Source organism: Perna viridis, chromosome 5, assembly GCF_037379345.1.
Source record: "Perna viridis isolate PV_CMFRI_1.1 ecotype Kerala chromosome 5, ASM3737934v1, whole genome shotgun sequence".
Taxonomy (NCBI): domain Eukaryota; kingdom Metazoa; phylum Mollusca; class Bivalvia; order Mytilida; family Mytilidae; genus Perna; species Perna viridis.
In genome coordinates this window covers 47,752,732-47,774,169 of record NC_142449.1, presented here as the reverse complement: position 1 = coordinate 47,774,169, position 21,438 = coordinate 47,752,732, and the positions used below count along the sequence as shown (strand labels likewise).

General features: G+C 32.7%; 1 protein-coding gene and 1 long non-coding RNA gene across 51 annotated transcripts in view; one reads left to right on the top strand and one right to left on the bottom strand.

Annotated features, from left to right (window-relative positions):
• The window catches only part of LOC148618007 (FH1/FH2 domain-containing protein 3-like), a 76,172-nt gene extending 57,479 nt beyond the window's left edge, over nucleotides 1-18,693 (bottom strand). For 26 of the 50 annotated variants that reach the window (XR_015922607.1, XM_088585757.1, XM_088585759.1 and 23 more), the window contains exons 1-3: nucleotides 11,866-11,889; nucleotides 7,017-7,070; nucleotides 1,731-1,766 (exon numbers count right to left, since the gene is read on the bottom strand). Coding sequence is in view for 49 of the 50 variants with exons in the window: in XM_088585757.1 (XP_088441883.1) it covers nucleotides 1,731-1,766; nucleotides 7,017-7,070; nucleotides 11,866-11,874 (99 nt within the window). In the remaining variant the exon portion in view is untranslated. Of the gene's footprint in view, nucleotides 1-1,730; nucleotides 1,767-7,016; nucleotides 7,071-9,985; nucleotides 10,055-10,211; nucleotides 10,251-11,865; nucleotides 11,937-15,810; nucleotides 16,323-18,364 lie in introns of those variants that run through there. The other 24 variants (XM_088585752.1, XM_088585761.1, XM_088585773.1 and 21 more) reach the window with 12 other exon arrangements.
• LOC148618008 (uncharacterized) lies at nucleotides 2,024-4,475 on the top strand. Its single transcript, XR_015922609.1, has 2 exons — nucleotides 2,024-2,709; nucleotides 3,370-4,475. It is a non-coding gene; the product is annotated as an uncharacterized LOC148618008 (long non-coding RNA).
• Nucleotides 18,694-21,438: the final 2,745 nt, after the last annotated feature.

The following is a 21,438-nucleotide window of genomic DNA, read 5'->3' as shown; positions in this document are numbered from 1 at the left end:
GACACTAGTCTTTTTGTTTGGTCTTTTGACCATATTTCGCGGTAAGGAATTTCGTATAATTCTTTCAAAGAATTTGAAAAAATTTATCTATCAAAAAATCCATGATTTGAACGGAATGGATCATATTTTGTTATTTGTCAAAAAATCAAAAGAGGCCTTATAAATTCATTAACATTTCTAGTTGTTTTTTGCTAATATTGAAAATATAGCTGCTTATCAACAGTTGTAAGGCACGGTTTGACAATTCAACTTTATCTTTTGGTTTATGCTATTGGCTTTATACTTCATTCTCCTAATTAATAGATCAGGGGAATATACAGAGCGAGACAATTACTAGCTTTGTGCTAAAAACACACGATTAAAGTAAAAGATATATCAACTCGTTTTTTTCTCAATAATCTCATTTATCAGAAAGTCTCTTTGATATAATTTATATGCTGTTCATTGTGCAAATGTAAACAAAACGATATTTAGGCTCAAGGCACCAAAAATCTGCAATATCGGGATTTATTGTTTAATTGTATCAATAAGAAATGCTGTTATTTGAGAATAATATTTCACTCAGTTGCATCTTATGATAAAATGGAGACATGGGTTTTCAAAACACCCAGACGTTACCCTTTTGTATACCTCTAACGTACTGGAGCATCAACTGTTATCTATGATATGTTTACAGCTGCGCATCAGCATCGAGTAAGTGTTTTCTGATAGAACTAGTTTAGAACAAGTATTATCTGGATTGAAAAAGTTTGCGCAAAATAATAGAAGCGAAGCTGTTTTACTTATGAAATAATCAACAAGAATAGAGATCTTGAAAACCTACTAAAATGAGAACACTTTATCATGTTACAAATCTTTGTAGTTGAAAGCGAAAGTTTTCCAGATATTTATTTTATACCATTGACTGTATTATGACTTTTTTCCCCAATCACTACTTTTACCAGAAATACTTCACAACTAAACAACCTGATCTTTAATTAAACTTACAGGCCATTAATCGAAAAGTGATCGATTAATTAGCTTATTGTGATATTATGGTGAGCAAAATGTACGATTGGTTAGTTCACTTTTAAAAGCCAGGAATGTTATTGAATATTTGAATTATGCAATTTTGGCCAATTTTACTAGTACTTTAATCAACATAATTCATTTATTTCAAAAGATTTTTCAATCCAACAACAAATCGATCAAATCTATCGAACAAAAATTTTATTATCAAAATCTAGAAGCTTGATCCATAAATGTGTGATTTATGTAGTTTTTCAATTGTTTACCATTTGATTTGTACCCGATAAATGATCAACGATCAGTTTCATGGATATATCATGTCTGGATGTGATGTAAAAAGAAATATCAAAAGAACGTCAAAATAGGGACTAAAGAACACTTCATTTCATGCTCTATGAACTTGCAAAATAATACCTTGCACAAGACATGAGGAGAGGAAATGAAAGAAAGCTGGAGGACAGTCTATTCGGAATATTTTCAGAGGCACGATTGGCATACAGGAATTGGTATAACAAATAACTCGCGTGTCAACACTTAATGTTTTCACGACTGAAAGTAAAACCAAAACATATAATTTTTACAGGGTCGTTGCTCTTGAAACATACAATGACAAAGGAAATAGCAAACAGGAATGAGAAGCCGTAACATTATATTTAATAAAAAGCCGCAATGAATGATTTGTAGCCATAACATAAAAGCTTAACCATCAGCTGTATACTTGCCCAATGCTTTTTGTCTCTTAGAGGGATTCTGTTTAACTAAAATGACATCATATCGTTGTCTATTTTAATGTACATGGTAATGACGTCATAACGCGTTGGTGTTTTCTGGCAAATACTGAATTTTTTCACAGGTTGTTGTTTGCACAACATAATTACGTCCTTGATAAAGTTCCAAGACTTAGAATCATCTAATTACAGTAATAATTACAGTTTCTCAGATAGATGCTTTAGAAATATGCATTTTTCTGTCAGTCCGTCATTTTGCGTAAGCGTCATTGCTGTTTGACAGATATTACAAACCATCAGCTTACCGATGATCATCAGCACCATGGTGACCTCGCCAGAACACGCAGTATTGTTTCATAAATAAAGTGAATTCATCAATCTACGAATACAGCTCAAAAAAGCTTTTTCAACCATTAAACTGATATCGGGTACATTCATATACCTTTTCTGCAGAGCAAAATAAATGCTTCCCTACGGACTTTTCCCCAATTACTGCCAAGTAAATAACTCATACTGAGCCAGACTAGTTAGGGGTAGAACACTAAGCTCTTTTCTTCAATCCTTAAAGGATTTAAACTTTGTTAATTGGTGACTGTTTTACATTTTCTGCAGTTGAATCAGAAACTCATCGAGGTTCTGATAGTTTTCTTTGTTAATTTTTTTTTTCTGTGCTGCATAGAACAGCCAACCATCCTGTTTACTGTGTAAGTTATTTCCCTTTGCATGTAAAAGAATAAGAACCAGAAAGAAAACAGCACAACTGGAAAAGAAGACTTGATAATTATTGTGTATTTGAGTAAAAATATATTGTGAAACGGTTAAGGTCTTATGAATAAATATAACTGAAGAAATAAAAAGAAGGAGGGTAGAAATGAATTTTTTAATTATATTTTTATACAGGGGTATTTGATTGATGATACTGAGAAACACGTGCCAACCAGATACACACCCCGTTACTTATAAATTAAGAGAGGTATTGTATATTACATTCTTAATTCAATGTACAGCACTAATGTGTTTTGGGATTATTTCTCCATTTTAACGGCAGTATGTTTCTGTAAGTTAGTAAAAGATCAATTACCACCCCATTTGGCTTTAATTAAGGGTATAATCGAGTGTAACCTTGGTGAAATGCTTAAAAATGGTGAGGCATCGATATTAATTTACGAACATTTTGTTATTTATAATGGGTAGATGGCAGAGATGGTATGGATTAACAAATTTGTATGAACTTCACGTATTCTTCCAGATGAAAAATGTTCATTGAAATCTTGTTTTCAGGTGAATTATAATCGAACTCCTCAAACATTTGTTCAATTCAAATAAAACTTACAGACAATTCTTGTAAAAATAGTATTTAAATTAGGATACATTGATGTTTTGTAATTAGGGTTAATGTATATGCATTGTAGTTTTCATTTACATCTAACAAATAGTCTTTACCATGTGCCATTAGAAAAAAAAATAACGAAAACCGGCGTAAACAAACCCTTCAAAGACCGTAAGGATGTCTTTAGCATTGACGAACGTTCAGTATTGTCACTTATGGATATGAAAGTGTGAAATATTTATATTTGTAACATACCCGAGTACAGATCTAAAAGCTTCTATAAAACTATTTTTGGCATTGTAGTTAGCAAAAGTGGATTTTATCAAATATGTGTCTAAAGAATAATGATATACTAGTATTAAAGAGCCAGCGCAAAGCTTACGTCAACAAGAAAACAAACATACATAAAAATGGAATTTCTTAGGACTCTGCATCAGAAAGAACTAAAGAAAACCAGTATTATTTCGAAAATAGACAAAAAAGGAATACAGTGTACCAGCAAGCAATTATTAAATAACAAAAACGGGCTCAGCTCAAAATTTCAGTATTGCCTAGGTGTTTCCTTGAATCGTTATGAATCAGTCTAATTCTTCTTTGGATTCGTCTGGTACACGCCTGATGCGATTAACTTAGAGCGGAAAATTTTGAAGAAGGGTTAAAAAACCGGACATTTGGAAGTACCCTTTAAGTTTAATTTTAAGTTTTGAATTAATGGACATTATTAAAACAGTTCCAAAATTTAGAAATTGAAAGAAAAGACCAATGCAACTGAGGACCACGCACAATAACTTTGAAGAAAAGGCAAAGCCACCTGAAACTTTAAATTCAACCGAGGAATCTTTGAAATAGAATCTTAAGACGCGAAATAGAAATAAGATTTCAAGAGTGGTATGAGGAAGAATAACAGTAACGTCGTTGAAGAGTCATGACTCATTATACGTTGTTTAGCAATGGTAATGAGACGTGAAGATGGACTTCAGGATTTACAAAAATGTATTACAAAGTACATCCACTAAGAGTGACTGTTGCCTAATGTATTTCGCTTCACTTGGACACATGCCTGTAAGTGATGTTTGATGTAGTACTTATGTCAGAATGAAATAACGGAATACCACTGATGTTCAAAAAACAGCTACCCGTTTCTACGAACAGAGGAAAAGAAAAAAAAGGAAAGTTTAGCCAAACTTGGTGTAAAACATGTCTATATTCCTTGAACTAGAACATCTGCTAGAATAATGAAATACAAAAACAGAAAGTAAAATTCAGTAGATACTTATATGAAGCAGAAAAAGATTTCAGATAGACAGAAATTGTCAAATATTATGCACATAACTTTTATTTTATGTAACCAAGACAACTGTTACATTTCAAAGACTACAGGATGCAAAGAGATGAAGCTTGAGCCTAAACTTGTGTGATTTTTTTTATATTTCCTTGCCCTTTAAAAAAACCTTTTGCCTGAAAGAGTTATCAGGGGAACCAAGATTATAGCGGTAATCAAAAGAATGTAATCCAGGGACAAAGGCCGGACATGAAAAACAGGTACATGTATACACAACAAAGAACATAAAGTAACTACAATCATACAGACAAAGTAACAAAAGCAAATGAGCAACTCGCACTCCACTGAAAACTGGGAGCATGGACCAGGTGTACCGGTAGGTTAAGCGACAGAAAGTCTCAAAACAAGGTTCTAAGATGTAACTCATTAGTCAAAGTGGAAATGTATAACATTTGCTCAGACTATTGTCCTGCCTACCGTTGTACATGTATAATCTGTTCTTGATTATGATTCTAGATGTATGTATTATATAAAACGTTGCAAATCTGTGTATTGGTCGTATTTCATTAGACAATTACCGTCTGAAGTGTAGCGTTTTCGTTTGATAATCTTTCTATCTCCATGGATATCATTTGCTCCTCACTAAACTTCTAATTTACGGTTTGCGTTTTAATTGATTCTGATTAATTACTGTTACTTGTATTTTTTTCAACATTAATGAAACATACGATTTAAACAATGGAAATCTTTGTCAAAATACAAGAAAAGAATAACGAATATGATAAAACTCAACAAAAGCACCAGTGTAAAACCCCGATCCAAAATAGTAAATACTTTCAGAGATCACCAAAACGTCTTCAACAAGTGTAAACACACCTTTAAGAAAGCTCTGAAAGACCATGACTACAAAAGTAATAATATACAAGTTAACAGAACGATGACACTTCTTCAAAATCAAATTAAAAAGTAATACAACGATCTGCGGTGGGGTTAAATTATACGGCCTTAACCACCCCCTTTTAATGTAAGGGACAGAAGAGCCCTTCACCACTTATTATTGTACATAACACTTCATTATATAAATAGCAGTGTTTTATCAAATGTTTACAGTGTATTAAATTTCGATAATTCACACTGAAATAAATTCCGTAATTTCATTAACGGGCTTTCTCCCACCAAAACGTCACATCAATCCACCAATCACAGAATTTGAAAATTCATGTTGAAAATATCGATAAAATCTGAGGAAAATCTATACAATAGTAATCAACTCGTGCCATGAACTCTTGAAGATTTAACTCGTGCGCTGAAATCGTTAAGAGAACATCAAAGTTTGCAGAATAATACTAGTAAATAATGTATTGATTCGTGAAGGTTGGTAAAGCATATAGTTATATAGGGTAAATTTAAAAAATTTCAAAATTGCGCAAAGTGATACTGCTGCACCAGAAACAGGGCATTGGTCCCTGGTCAACGGGACGGTTAGATGTGGGATGCTCCATACCATACAGCTTTAAAAATGTTTGTGAAATATTTTCATTTGAAACTGAAGTTTTAATAATTTTTGCAAAATATCAAATGAATAAATGAAAAAAATTAAGTTTAACCTATATATATATATTCGGAATAAACAGCTGATTAGGTGCAATGAAGTTTCAATACTTTCATAAACATTTTCGAGTGGTCTAGGGCGCTGGACTTTGTGCAGGCTGTGTTGCCATAGATAGATGTCACAGCAGTACGAGTTCGAGTCCCACAGGGGAACTACCATTAATTTGCATCGCAAATTTGACAGTTCTAACATCATTGGGAAATTTTCAGACCTGTCTATATATATATATAACGTCTCAGAATGTGACGACTCTATTCGCTAGACTGCTCCATCGGATCAAATTGATACAGGGAAGATATGTAAACATGTATATAGGTCTGAAAAATGCCCAACGATGTTAGAACTGTCAAATTTGCGATGAAAATTTTTGGTCGTTTCCTCCGCGGGAATCGAACTTGTACCGCTGTGACATCTATGACAACACCGCCTGCACAAAGTCCAGTGCCCTAGACCACTCGGCCAGCTAAGCTATATAAAAATATAGATTTCGCTGGCCGGGTCATTCCTCCTCGTAGGTTTAATCTAGGGCTGTAACTTAGTAGACGATGTATGGTAGTACGGGACAGTTCATTTAGGTGTTATTATGTAGGATAGAGGATCAAATTAATGATGCATGTCACAACAAATCAATATTATACAACTTCTCAGAATGTGACGACTCCATTCGCTACACTCCTCCAATAGAGTCGACACATTCAGTCAGAAATTAAACTTCTCACAGAAATAATACTTTCAAGTGTTGGCCTACATTTATTTATAGTTTCAATTGATTTTTTCTCGAAAATGTTTATGAAAGTATTGAAACTTCATTGCACCAAATCAGCTGTTTATTCCGAATGTATGACATAATTTATCAAGCATTTATCTTAGATGTGATTGCATCTATTATCACGATACATTTAGCATCACCTGCCATTAAAAACACATGTTAATTATTTGATATAACCAAAACTTAATTAAAACTGCAAGTCTTTGCCAAATTCTGTCAGAGCAAAATTATATTTTGGGTGCTTTCGGAAATTCTACTCTCTAATACAAATAAACAGGTATACTTACAGATCCGTGACTGCGACTACTGCTTAGACTTCCGTATCCTCTGTCGAACGAAGGCTGAAATGAGATAATGCGCGCTTAAGGTACACTTCTTCATTAATTATTATTAACAAATCACAGAACAAAACAATAAATAATGAGTTATATTTGTGTAATTCGAAAAGACAGAGAAATGTCTTGCTTGCCATGAAAATTTGGCAGTCGAGCAAGAGCTGGTCACGTGGTACGGAGTATGCTGATGGGTAATGGTGGTGTAAACAATAGAAGAAGATATGAAGTTTACATGTGGTGATTCTGATGATTTCTCTGTCTTCTATCTGTTCTCTTTGATCAGAGGTAATCTCATTACCTCTTTCAATATAACTACAGGTGAACTATTATGATTATTATTAAGAGGGCTCCTCTTTAGATTATAATGATATCCGCCAGTAATTACTTTTGGTCGAATAATTAATTAGAAATCAGAGGAAAAATTCCTGCAAGTATTTCAGGGTGTGTTTTTTTATAGTCTTTTTATCGCATATTTGAATGTCAAAAATTTACTTCGATGAAGGTAGGGTTAACACTGTGTTTCAAAGCACGTCTCTTAGAAAGTCAAAAATATTTGAGACTTTAATTTGAATTTATTGGAAAAAGGCTGGCATTTTTTCAAACTTGTTCAAAAATGAAAAAAAAAACTTTGTTAGGTGCTAATTTTGTTTGTACCTTAGTATTGAGCAGAAGCCATTCATTTATTCTCCAATAATATGAAATCAGAGTTAACGAAAAATTATGATTTTATAGTAAAATACTCTGGAAATATTTATCTGTAGAAAAAGAGGAAGAACACTTATTTAACAACCAATACCTAATGGCAACGACGATGTCAAGAAGACTGAGAAAGATTATAAAAAAAAATAGCTCAAAGATATAAAGAGAATACAAAACTGAAAGGGAATGAACTACTCAGATTCAGGTAAAAAAAATACAATCTGCACTGGATTGGTGACTTTGCTCTGCTTTTGAAGAAACTCCTGTTAAGTTAGTTATGTCACGACCGGCCGGTGTTGTAGTAAAATCACATCTTTCACCATGCAGTTCAAATATTGTTTGTTTACCAATCAGAATGATTTCATAACATTCAAGCAAATGAAGTGTTTCCAAAAAATAATCGAAGTGTATCTCTTTATGTTAGTCGTATTGTGTGCAAACAGAACCAGTCTTTTACCAATAGATTATTTTGGCAAAGTTTCACAAAATACCTCCTTTGTTAGGTTTAAAATCTTTACTTGACAAATTAAAAACCTATTAGTATAAAACTGGCATGGCAACAAAGATGTTTTGCTTATTCAATTTATTTATAGCACAAGTTTCATTTTAATTATATTTTGTGGAAAGCAACATTAAATGTTATTTCTGGTAATGATAAACTTCTATCTTGTCTGCAATAAATCTAAAAAAATTCTACATAACAAATAGTAACAGATGTAAACACGGGAGGGTTTTTAGACACTAGTACGAACCTTTAAGATGGTTTCATACAACTTTTTATCTTTTATAATTAGAGACACGCTTATGTTATTTTACATGCGACATTTACCTTTAGGGAATCAAGCTGGTTGCTGAATTAGGTAACTGGACAATTGAGCTGGAGATTTTTTTAAATCTTCGTGTCAATTGTCCAGTTAAGTGACATAGGTAAATCATCGGGCAATTATCATTCAGTCATTTCTATCCACTGAGTTAACTATTGTACTCTCAGTAAAGGCAGTTTGAAAGAGATTTGCATTGTAAAAGTGTTAAATAGATAGCCCTATAATTGTTAAGTTGATTATTTAAAAAAAGGATTTTATCTTCATCAAGTTTTATGAGGAATAAACTAAAATGGCATACAAATACAATTCAGCTTTCACTTAATACTAGAGTTATGTTCCCGATACCAACTCTTAAAAAAATATAGTCAGTTCGTAGGTTTGTTTTTTTCTCCTTCAAATTTAGAAATTTGTATGATTTTTTTAGTTAAATTTGTGCTAAATAATATCAGTAGAAAAAACGGGGATCTTTACTGTGCGTCAAAACCTACAACATATATTCTTGGTTATAGACTTTGACATCGCGACTACGCCATCACATGTCTCAATTCTACACAAAGAATGACCAAAGCGTTTTTTGAAAGTAGACTAATTTCATAAATCATAAATCAACCAAGTAAAGTAAACAAAACCAGCTTGCATTAAAAAAAAATATTAAATATAATGATAGTTTTCTATGGAATTAGTTTCAACAAAAGTAAGAGCTCTACAAAACATGCTGTCTCTGATGTAACTATATTATTTGTGTTTTGTTTGTTTTTCTCGTGCAAGTTCGTTTCAATTCAAATATATAAATAATCATACCAAAAGTTTTATTTTTGCTTTTTTTAGCCACATGAACAGAAAGATAGAATACAACTTATACTAAGACAATAGCACACACAGTTCATGAAAAGATACAAAACGATAAGCAATACGCTCATATTATTGTTGAGAACTGTAATATGCTGTAATATTCCGAAAATTGTTTAAATGTTTTGTATTTCTTATTTTGAATTTCTACAAAAAACAGAATTTTATTAACCGTGACAGCGATTTACGGATTGCCTAAAACCAATAAAACCTTGCCATTATGCCATTTTTGCAATAGATTTAAATGGAAAAAATGCTTCTTCATACAACGCATTCACAAAATTGATTTCAATTCAGACCAAAAATGTGTTATTCAAAGAATAGAACCTTTGAGTAATGCAAATGTTTACGATTCCACGAACTGCCAATAAATGCTGATGTATCGAAGAATAAACGGAGTTGCTTTTGTTATATCCACACGATGGACTCACGGGACCAATTATGTGAAGGTCTTCTTAGAAGTAGGAGATAAGCGATCCTGAAGGAAACTTATACTAAAACTGACCATGGAAGACTTTAAACGATTTAATGCATTGAAAAAAAGTTTACCACGCTTAACGCTTTCCAGTTGCCATCAGTGTGTACGACATCAAAACTGGTCATTCTGAAACCGCAGCTGATATTCTATACAGAAACGAACATCTGCTGCTGTGTGTGGGCTTTTAGGTCGGATATGAACAGTTGAGGCATGCAAGAACTGGAATGTGTGTTTGAAGTTTGTGAGTGGATTGAAAACTGTCAAATGTGAGATAACACAACATCGATGTAACTTTACCGTTCGTTCTCGTCTCATTTTTGATTTTCTTTAATGAACCTGAAAATGAAGAATGAAATGCGTTGGTTAATATATATGTGTTGAAGTTTGTTAGTCTCTTTCACTGGTGTTAAAGCAAATTGACTTCGTTATTGCTTTTTTCATGCTGCAAAAAAGTGATAATAAGATTAGTGATTTTTTACAAAGGCAAATGTGCCACAAATGAGAATCATATGGTTTGCATCATATGATTATCATATAAATCGAGCACCATATGATAATCATATGTTTCGGTAAACGTATGACTGTCGCATGGTTATCATATGGTAATCCTATGTTTTTCACAAACATATGATTATCATGTGTTTTTAAGCCAAAATTACCATATGAGAATCATTTGATAATCATATGACTATTATATGTTCAGTATCATATGATTGTCATATGATTACCATATGATTATCATATGAATCGAGCACCATATGATTATCATATGTGGCACATTTGGCTGTGTAGATGTGATATAGTAAACAAGCATATCAAAAGCAGGTATATTGATATCGATACGATATCATATTGCAATAGAATGAGTGTACCGAGTCGATACGAACACCGTTGCAAAACATGTTTTAAACTGTACTCTTTAATGTAGAACTGAACCCATATGTAACATATCTGAGAAGTAATTTTTCGTTGAGGCTTATTATGTGCATCCAGCTCCACGCTGCAGCAGACGTTTAATTCATCTATAATAGAATCAGCGTTGTTCGGAGCTTGATGGAAATTACGCACGTAGGACTTATCCATACAAACATGTAACAGGAGAAACATTGTGCAGAAATCCCCACTGAACCAGCGACGATGCTTTTTCGGTATATAGGTTACAGACCATCAATTCAACCAATGAGCATTTGGAACGTACGCAAAAATAGTCCTACGCAGAAATTACCTCTGTTCCTCATAGTGCTGTGAAAAAAGCTCTCATCTTATTTAAAAAATTTAAACAGTTTCTGAAAGGAAAAACATTTCTGTACATTTTATAGGTGCATTTTGCTTCTTGTGATGTGAAGCCAAATCTCCATAATGATTTCTAAATATACCCCTATCTTGTGAAAACACTGGGATTTCCCATGCTATTTATAGACCCTTCACTTCCGGTGACCAGTACTGCGATGCAAGTCTGCTAACCCCACATGCCACTCTGAGGATTGTGAGCTGACATATGTAGAATCATGCTGATATATAGTCCTCTGCAGGTTAAAGTTAAGGTAAAGTCCAGAGAAGCCATTGAATATTGTGAAATTAGCATAGAAGCCTATGGGAAGTGGAATTAGTGGTTTCTAGCCTATATATTTGCCATATTTTACAGTTCTATACAAAACCACAGTCCTTTCAGTATACCAATCTGTGTTTTAGATAAATTTGCACATATATTTCCCCATATAAATAACCAAATCAATAACGATAACTTTTACAACATTTTTTTTTAATAAAATTTATTTAAGTTTTGATACCACCAAACAACTAATTAAGACTAATAACTGTTTACTGAATCAGAAATTAAAAGTGAAGTTTGTGTTTTCTTTAAATGCATGTACCACCTTCTGTCTGATATTTATAAATTTTATATAAATTACAACGAAACAAAATGTCTGAAGGAACATACTGCACTTACAGTTTGCATAACATATGTTATTGTCTCGAAGGTACGAAGAATTGGCTCAATCATAGAACTGATTCAAGGTGAATGTGAACTGATAAGCAGTGATCGCAAAATATATGAGAGAAGTGTAAAAGAGGCCATCTGATTGGTCTGGGGAAAGAGGTTATCGTTCTTTATATACATAAATCTGTACCATTATGTATTAACATCAACCAAGTATCAATTGCATTATGATACTCCCCTACAACAATGAACAAAGCTGAGTTAATATACTTGAGTCTAATTAAAAAGAAAACATATAAGATTCCGAGAGTATGATACATACAGTATCGGTTTATACATGTAAAAGAAAAAGGGACTCATGAATGCATACTATTTATTATCTATTTCATGTATTTAATGCATATAAAAATTAGTGAAATCTACCAACCGATAAATATTTCAAGTTTTAATAAGTGGATTTCGCATTCCCACCGTAATGTTAATATTCAAGATGACTACAGGAAAAATAATTGATTTGAAATATAGAAAACTTTTTTTTAATTTTATTTTTAGCGAAATGCAAGATCATGTTTTTTGCTTTAAACCAATCACACAGGCAAAACTATTTACATGATTTTCGCCTGAATTGAGCAAATAAACGTTGTGACAGAGTTCACATGAAATTTATATAAATCAACCTTCATGTGAATTTTATGTAGACTCTTCACATGAGGTAAATTTCAAATGAATTTCTTGTGAAAATCATACTAATTTCATGTGAAGTTCAGATGAATTTCACATGTAACTCATCTCGCATAAATTTCACCAGAACAGTATTTACCTGTTGTTTATATATATCCTAAGATGTAACTATGATACTGGAAAGGGAGTATCAAACTAGTAATTATGTACACATTGAAATAAAACTTCAGTTTCTACAGTCTGAAGCAACCCCTTTTATTGTACTTAGTTTAAACATAGGCCAATAATCTCATATAGATGTACTTCGAATGTATCTGGCAACATTTCCTGGAAAAAATATCCCTCATTTGTTATTTAGAGTATATTTTAGGATAGGATTATGGCAACGGATGTACGGTTGTTTACCCTGAGCGTGATTGTGTAATCAAGTATTCCATGGTTAATAATAACACAAATAAATAAATAAAAAGACTAATGTTTTAAAGCCTGAAGACAGTTCAATAGATTAACTGATCATCTTAAGCCAAAAGAGCGATGGGAAATCAAGCAAATCAAGAAAAAATGAAACTAGGAACTTGTTCTAGTGTATTAAGTATTTTCTACTCATCTTACTGTCCAAGGCATTATGTCAAAGTTCGAAAAGATTTGGTTTATCGGTCCTAAAGCTATATCCGGAAAAGTGAAAAAAAGATTGACAGACATGAAGATAATTATATATCCAGACCATAGAACGATAAAATACTATAATAATAAAAAAAGATGTAGAGAAAGCTCAAACCTATGATCATTCCAGAAGAAACACTTGGGGGCATCGATAGGGTCCGGACTATCAATTTTCTGGAATCATCAGACATGTACCGTTAGACTTAACTTCTAATGTTTATTTCTGTATAAATGTACATGTTATTTGTTCTTTAAGAATTCGACAATTTATACTTCTTACGATGACTGGAACCTATAATTTCCGCTTGGACAAACTTTCCAGAATTTAATGGTTTGCGTTATGTTTATTGGAGAAATTTATTTCAAGATGCCACGGCTTCATCATGCTAGCATCATTAACCAACCAAAATAAATCCCTCCCTCCTTTCTGTGCTACGAAAGGCTTCCACATTAATATGGCCCTGACTACGCCACTGCTTTCCGTATACAAATTTTACATTTACAAACCGTCTTCTTTGAAATGCTTTAAAAATGTTAGTTACAAACATCTAGAAGATTCTCTCACCAAAAGAACCGAAAAGTCATCGATTATACATAGTCGACAATGCTGTCTTTTCTCCAAAATGTCTCTAAAGAAGGGGAACATGTAAATATATCATGGAATTATTTATAATTTGGCAATGAAATAATTTTAAATTTTCGATTGCTCTTGTTGGAATATTAATGGATTTTTTTCAAATTCTTATTATACAGAATAGCTGTATCTTGAAATATTTGACAGATGCAACCCCGTCATGCAACCCCTCTTCGTTTTAGATAGCGAGCGATGTATACAGTTTTGTATATAGTAAAAACAAAGTGACTTGCTCACTCTATCAACATGTTGCCTGACTAGATTACTTACACACAGGCAAAATTATTTCACATGATTTTTTCTCCCGAACTGAGCAAATAAACTTTGTGGCAGAGTTTATGTGAAATTCGAATTGTTCACATGCAATTCATGTTAAGTGAATTTCACGGGAATATCACGTTAATTTAATGTGAAGTTCACATGAATTTTATGTGAATCTCGATTAATATGAATTTCACGTGAAAATATTTGCTTGTGTACAAGCCAGGATGTTTATTGATAACATGTTGGGGCAAGTAGGAGTCGAACTTAAAAATCGACGGGTTTCCATTTCGCCTTAGCTGCACGATAGACATTTACTAGGTACTTTAACATAGAACCACGTTGTTGCATTGACTTTCATCATTTAAACGACGTAAGTTAGAATAAAGTCACAACGTATATTAGAAAAAAGTCAACTGCTTTTAAGTCCAACAGGAAAGGCATAAAAAGTAGAGAGAGAGTAATCAAGGGTACCAAGATTCTAGCGGAATTCAGAAGAACGCAATCCAAGGGTAAAGACCAGACAGAGAAAACAGACACATACAACAAAGAAATAAAATAACCAAAATAAATTAATACGTACAAGGAAACGAAAGAAAATGAGCAACTCGGACTCCAATAAAACTTGGAGCAGAAGAAGAGTAATAGAAAATTGACGCCATTACAGCATTATATTAGTTTTCCATCACAATCAAAAAGACAAAATTATTAGTGTTGTTCGATTGCATTCTACCGTAATACATTTTGGGTAGCGCAACTTGCTTTAATTTCTTGCATTGGCTTTTGTGCAAATTCTTGATTTCAATCATTTTTTCAGCTTTCTTATTGCACTTTCTTATAAAATAAAAAAAACTGCAATCCCATATGATTTATTTCTCGGAAAAGATATACTTCTGACGTAACGGAATAAAAATATTATACAGATAATTGCAGAGCGTGTAGAAGTTGATAGAACATGTCGGAATGGGATCTAACATGTGTTTTTACTCAAGCACATGCAATATACTGCCAACAGCACGATAGGGGTTGGTCACAGATACACGAATTAATGGGATAATCTATAAAATGTACATAGATAAGGTCCAGATGGACGTTTGTGATTAGGTCATTTCATACGCTGTTTAAACTTTCACGTCCAATTTCAGCTTGAAGAAGATTAAGAATTTCTTCGTTTAATTTATCCCACTTTATTTACTTTGCTATTGTTTACATTTCTTCAAGATGAAGAAAAAATATTCACTTACTCAAATAGACAGTATAGTGTTAAGATTCTGATGCTGCACGTGCATTATTTTACATGAAGCACACGAAATACTTTGCAGATTATGTAATAGGCGGGTGTAAGTGCCAACTTGATGTAAATGTTAATCTGATAGATAAAGTAAACTGAAGATCTGAATTATCTTTATTGCTTCTTAATAACATGTTTTAAACAAACTTAAGTAAAAACAATATCCCTACTTTCACGAAAACCCAATCATTGATGGTAATGCAGTATTAAAATATTGATACTTATTTTGTGTCATGAAAATCAAAACATTTTACTCTTCTACTTTACGATTCCTTATAAATTGATTCTTAAAACAAATGCATTCTAATATTCGAATTATGACGACCTTGTTTTATTTGAAATCGCGTTAATGCTGAGTTCGGATGACAAATATACACAAACAGGACATAAACGATACTGAAAAACAGAAGAATACATAACTTACTGTTCTCTTTAAAAGATCCTTTGAGTAACGATTCCGATACATAATACAAAAATTTGGTCCACTAAAGAAAGTAAAACAATATTAAAATCCAAGCTACATCTCGAATATCTATTTCTTCCAATGCATTTCCTGAGCCAAAATATTACTGAACTCGTTGACGGCAGAATCAAAACTGTCTGGGAATACAGTGGAGTATCATCACATAGGCGGTAAAGATAAAAATCTCAAACCATCAAAATAGAATAATTTGATAACAGTTCCAAATATCTGAAACTGAATATTAAAGTCACGTGGGTTGTTAATTTCGCTCACTGAGTAGTATTACTCGCGTTTTTTCTACAATTGTTCATTCCCAACTTTCGGTGTTAGTCGTCGGTGCGGCGAAGTGGTACGGGGGGGAAATGGGGAACTGATGCATACATAATCCTCAGATATTAAGGTTGATTAACATGTGAGGGTAATGAAGATGATAATTAGAGAACATATGTTTATGCTCAGTAATACTTTTTTCTTGATCAAATAATCGCCTTGTGAGTCACTCGTTATCTAAAAGATATTGTGAGAAATTAACGAGGTGATTGGTACGGTGTTTCTAAACTGTTAGACACGTAGCAGGAACACAACACTGTTGATGGAACCATGAATACAAAATTACATAATCATGAAACCTGCTTAAACCAAGCCCTAGAGAATCAATTTACATCGACTTTCGTACATATACGTCTACCTAATCATAGTAAATGAAAAGTATTTTGCAGAGGTTGATACGAGTTTTTATTGACCTAGGAGGTTGCACTTAAGTTTCTCTAAGTTTAGTCGATAATAATATATATATATATACTATAAATGTTATCTTCCCTTATGCATCCATAAAAGACCCAAAATGATGTATGTTGTGCGATAAACACTGATAAATACCCAGTTGTTGAAACATTTGCTACACAGTACACGTATTTCCACATATAACACCCCGTAACAACCTCGACCTACACACCCATGGGCAAACTCAATGATTACACGTAATATGGGTGTTTGGTTGTTATATGTATGATAATATGAAAATATGAAAAAAACCCGTATGATACATGTATGCTATAAACAGGCCAGAGAGCTATCTCGGGGCTGATATGGGTCCAGTTTTGACAACTTGAAAGACAAAACTGCAGGTATTGGTACCGAAAACGGAGAATAAAATCCGTACGTTAAAATTTACTGGCCTTAGTTTAATACAAAAAACGAAGAGAAAGACAATACCTCGCTGTCCTTCTGTTGTGTAGTCATCTTAGAATTTCCAAAAGCTTTAACAAAAAAAGTACTTCGCTGATTTATTAGATCTATCAATTTCAGTAGTAAATATATTTCTTATCAAAATACGTGGGCCTATTGAAAATGTAAGGCGATGATATCGTGCAGTTCCTACAGGCGATAAATGTTATTTTTGTTATACTTTCATGATAAAGTAAAATGTTTAATATCCCGAACTTTGATCAAGTGTCGGCGATATGAATTAATTTCAAAAGAGATTGTTCAAAGTCTTGCGAAATTGCTGAGGGAACCACCTGTATATCAATAGTATTTCGACCGTAAGAATTGTAGGTTGTTTGTAATAGAGTTGATCGATAGTATAATTGTTAACGATCGCACGACCGATTGAGCTAGGATGAGTTTCAAGCAATAGTTTATTGAAGCATAACGTGCAATGAAAATGTCGACCGGAATTTGTACTGCTTTCAAAACATAAGTTGCTTTTGCCTCGACAAAAATTAAATTTTAATCACTGGTATAAGGGATATTGGCAATAAAAACTTAAAACCCTAATTAAATAGTTTATTTTCTAGATATTTCTTTTTTATAAGATGAAAAGATCTTTAAAATCGTTTGTGAAATTGCTTCACTATTGTTTTTTTGTGAAAAAAAGTTATTTTGGATAGATTCTATGGGGAAAATTAAAAATGGGACTCACTTTTCTGCATGGTGCAGTAAATAGCGCGATAGATAACACGAGCAACAAAGGGTTTATGGAAAAGCCCAATACAAATACAATACATCGATGCACCTGGTCAATTCTGAAAATGATTTCAGTAGACTTTAAGGTGTTTATCCTGCATGATTGCCAGTTTTCTGTGTTCAACTTGTTAAAACTGATACACCATACAGATTATATTTGTTTTATTCTGTGTTTTTCTGACTTTACTACGGTTTATCTTCGCAATGTCATGGCTCCTGTATCCATAGGTCTGGTAGACAAATGAGCCCTGGCGTTGTAAGGATGTGGTGTCCTTTGTTTCAAACTTATATCATTACAATACATATGTGGTGTCATCCTCAAAGGCGACACCATAACATAATCAAAATTATATATAAAATGTGACGGATAGTGTACGAACAAAAGTAAACGAACTATATATAAAGAGCGCCCAGTTGACCTCTTTTGTTTTTTTTTGCTGGTTTTTGCTAGTATTTATGTAGTAAGGCACGTTATCCGGGCCCTTTGCATCCACCTATGAATTTCAACTACATTATTAGTAGTAATTCAATATTATTGAAAACTTACCATAATTTTGCCTGTTTAAATTCAAACAAAACTTCTCCATTAACTACATTAACTACATCCTAAACTTAATGAACGTTGACCATTTTAATGGCATATGTAAGCACATGCAAGATATTTGCACGGGTTCAAACTAAATGCACACATCAATCTAAGTCCAGGAAACAGAGTAAATAATCTGACACCAATCGTTGATGGAAGTTTTAACGAATAAAACAGAAAGTTTTCGGTAATTACCACTCCTGGATTTTTCATTAGTACAAACAATTACTTGAAGAAGACGATGCAGTTGTTTTGGTATGCCTTTTGCATGGTGTAAAGTAATTAAACGAGAACGTACAAACGGCATTAGCTCTTAGGTTTATTGTTACAACGTAAAACACTATACTAACAAGTTTTTGACGACATGGACACTTCGGCCATCTACAATGTATCATACAGCATCTTCAAACTCGGTTGATTGGACATGTTCATTGACCATTTAATCATAATACTTGCAAAATTAATAATTAATCTCTTTGAACATAGGAAATTCAGAAATGTCAGAATTGAGATATGAAATAAATTTTTGTCTTTATTGGTGTTATACAATCTGTAAACGATTCTTTCTGTCAGGACTTTAATCTATAGAATAAAGTATATAATTTATAAGATAAAACAAACAACATATAATTGATCCTCTCAAATTATTTGAAAGGGAGTATTTAGAAATGTGAAATATTTTAGAAGGGCCATTCTCTGCATGTAGAAACCTTAAATTCCAAATGTCTTTACAATAATAAATCTATAAATCTTTTTACAAAGTACAAGCCCAGAAATAAGTTACACTTTGTTGAACCGCGCAATAGAAACCAATATTTACCATATCAAACATTAGGTAAATTTCAGTTTTCATGGTCATGTTGCCATGGAAACTATTTTATAGACATTATATTTATGACTGACCCGTCCGTGCGAGACCCATTATATCAGAAAATAGTAAAGGATCCCTAACGCCATCGTCGGTGTCAGAGTATTAGGGAGCAACCTTTAATTTTCAGGACGCCGAAAACTTTTTTTCTAATTTTTAAATATAAACAAAACATATTGGGACAATGATAGATCCCACCTTTGTTTCTTAAATGCTGTCCTGCCTTTCTAATTTCTTAGAAATTTTAAATTCTTCATTTTTTTTCAAATTTGACCCATACCCCTTTCCCTCATAAAAAATTAAATGGTAGTTCCCTTGCAAAAGCCCGATATGGTTCTTCAATTTGTTCACTAACGAAATCCTGTTTATGGGTTCTTCAATACACAGTAGTAAAAAAATACACATACAAATAAAGAGCCAAAAGAAAAAAAATCTTTTTTCAATGTTACAAAATGCATAAGACAAAATTTTATTCTTTTCGCATGAACTTAACATTTATTTTCACCAAAGGAGACATTCGTCTTTGCTTTAAAAGACTAATTCTGTCTATAAATGAACATTTTAATCCTTTGGTGGCAATTAAATATCAATAAAACGAACGGAAAAAGGATTTGGCAAAATCTCTCAAAAGTCATGAATTTGCTGAAATTTGTCTCAAAATAGAAAGAAAACATGTCTCTTTTTTCACAATGAAAGCTTCAAATAAAATTTATACGATGTCAAAAAAAAAATTGAAAGATATTTCTAGATTTTTTTTAAAACTAACATTTTAATAGTATTAATTATTACATCTATGAAGTTATAAGGGTAAAAAAACGCGATACAAATATATTCAATATAGATAAAAATATAAGTAGTTTCTATGTAAATATAGAACATTTAAAACTAGAAAAATAAAATATGGGTAATTAAAGCTGAATTGGTGATTCTCCCACTCACTCCCCGGAAACCACATTGAAACCCTACAAATCACACAATGACATCATGTAATACAGGATTTGTGGAAGAGTAATCAAGGGAACCAATATTCTAGCGGAAATCAAAAGATTATAATCTTGGGACAAAGACCAGACATGGAAAACAGACATACAACAAAGAACATGAAATAACTAAAATAATACATACAAAGTAACAAAAGTAAATGAGCAATTCGTGACACTACTAAAAACTGGGAACATGGACCAGGTACACCGGTAGGGTAAGTTTCATCAATTCAAGGGCAATTGTGAACCCTTAGCCGACAATGGCATGTTTTGCATAAGGAAATCCCATAAGCCATACAGATTATAACATTGGAATCGTGTGGAAAAGCTGTGAAAGTTTCATGAAATTGTATTCAACGGTTTGAGTTGCGGATTAGAACTTAAGACGGACGAACGGACGGCTTGATCACAATAAAAATCTCCCATGTGTGTGTGTGTGTGTGTGGGGGGTATAAAACATTGAATGACTTTTCTTCCAGTACAGTTCAATGATTGCTTTAGTTACCATTGGCAACTGGAAAGATATCGGACATTCGTTTTTCTTTCAGTTAGTTTACATTTTTTGTTGTCCCCGTTCTTTGCTTGTTTTAATCTTTTGACATGTTACTGATAATATGTCTAACGAGCAGCTTTGAGCTCTATTTAAATTAGTAATACATAACTAGGAGGACTGCTTCTGGTCACGAAATACACCCCAGTTTAAGTCTCTTTAATACTTCGAAAGAATATTTTTTATCAAGTAAAAAAGGTAAAATACTCTTGAACAAAGACTTCAAGTTTCAAAAGCAACTTGTGGAGATAAGGTTTCTTCGTCAAGGGGATTACTGATACGTCTGTCCAAAGTAGAGATAAGGTTTCTTCGTCAAGGGGATTACTGATACGTCTGTCCAAAAAAAAAAAATAAGCATAAATCCACTATTAACACACTGCTGGCAGTCAACATTTCCGACAAAAATCATCTTAAACATCACTCATCTGAGAATATAATACACATTTTTCTATGTTAACAACCAATAACTTATGTTTTGATGTATTCTGGAACGTTGATCAAGGAGATAATACGTAAGAATCTCCCAAATTGGCATTGAGTTTTATGAAATTGCGTTGTTTTTATGTACATCGTTAAAACTTTCTTGCCAACAATGTTATATATATATGCTAGTGGTTTTTATTGACTGACCACT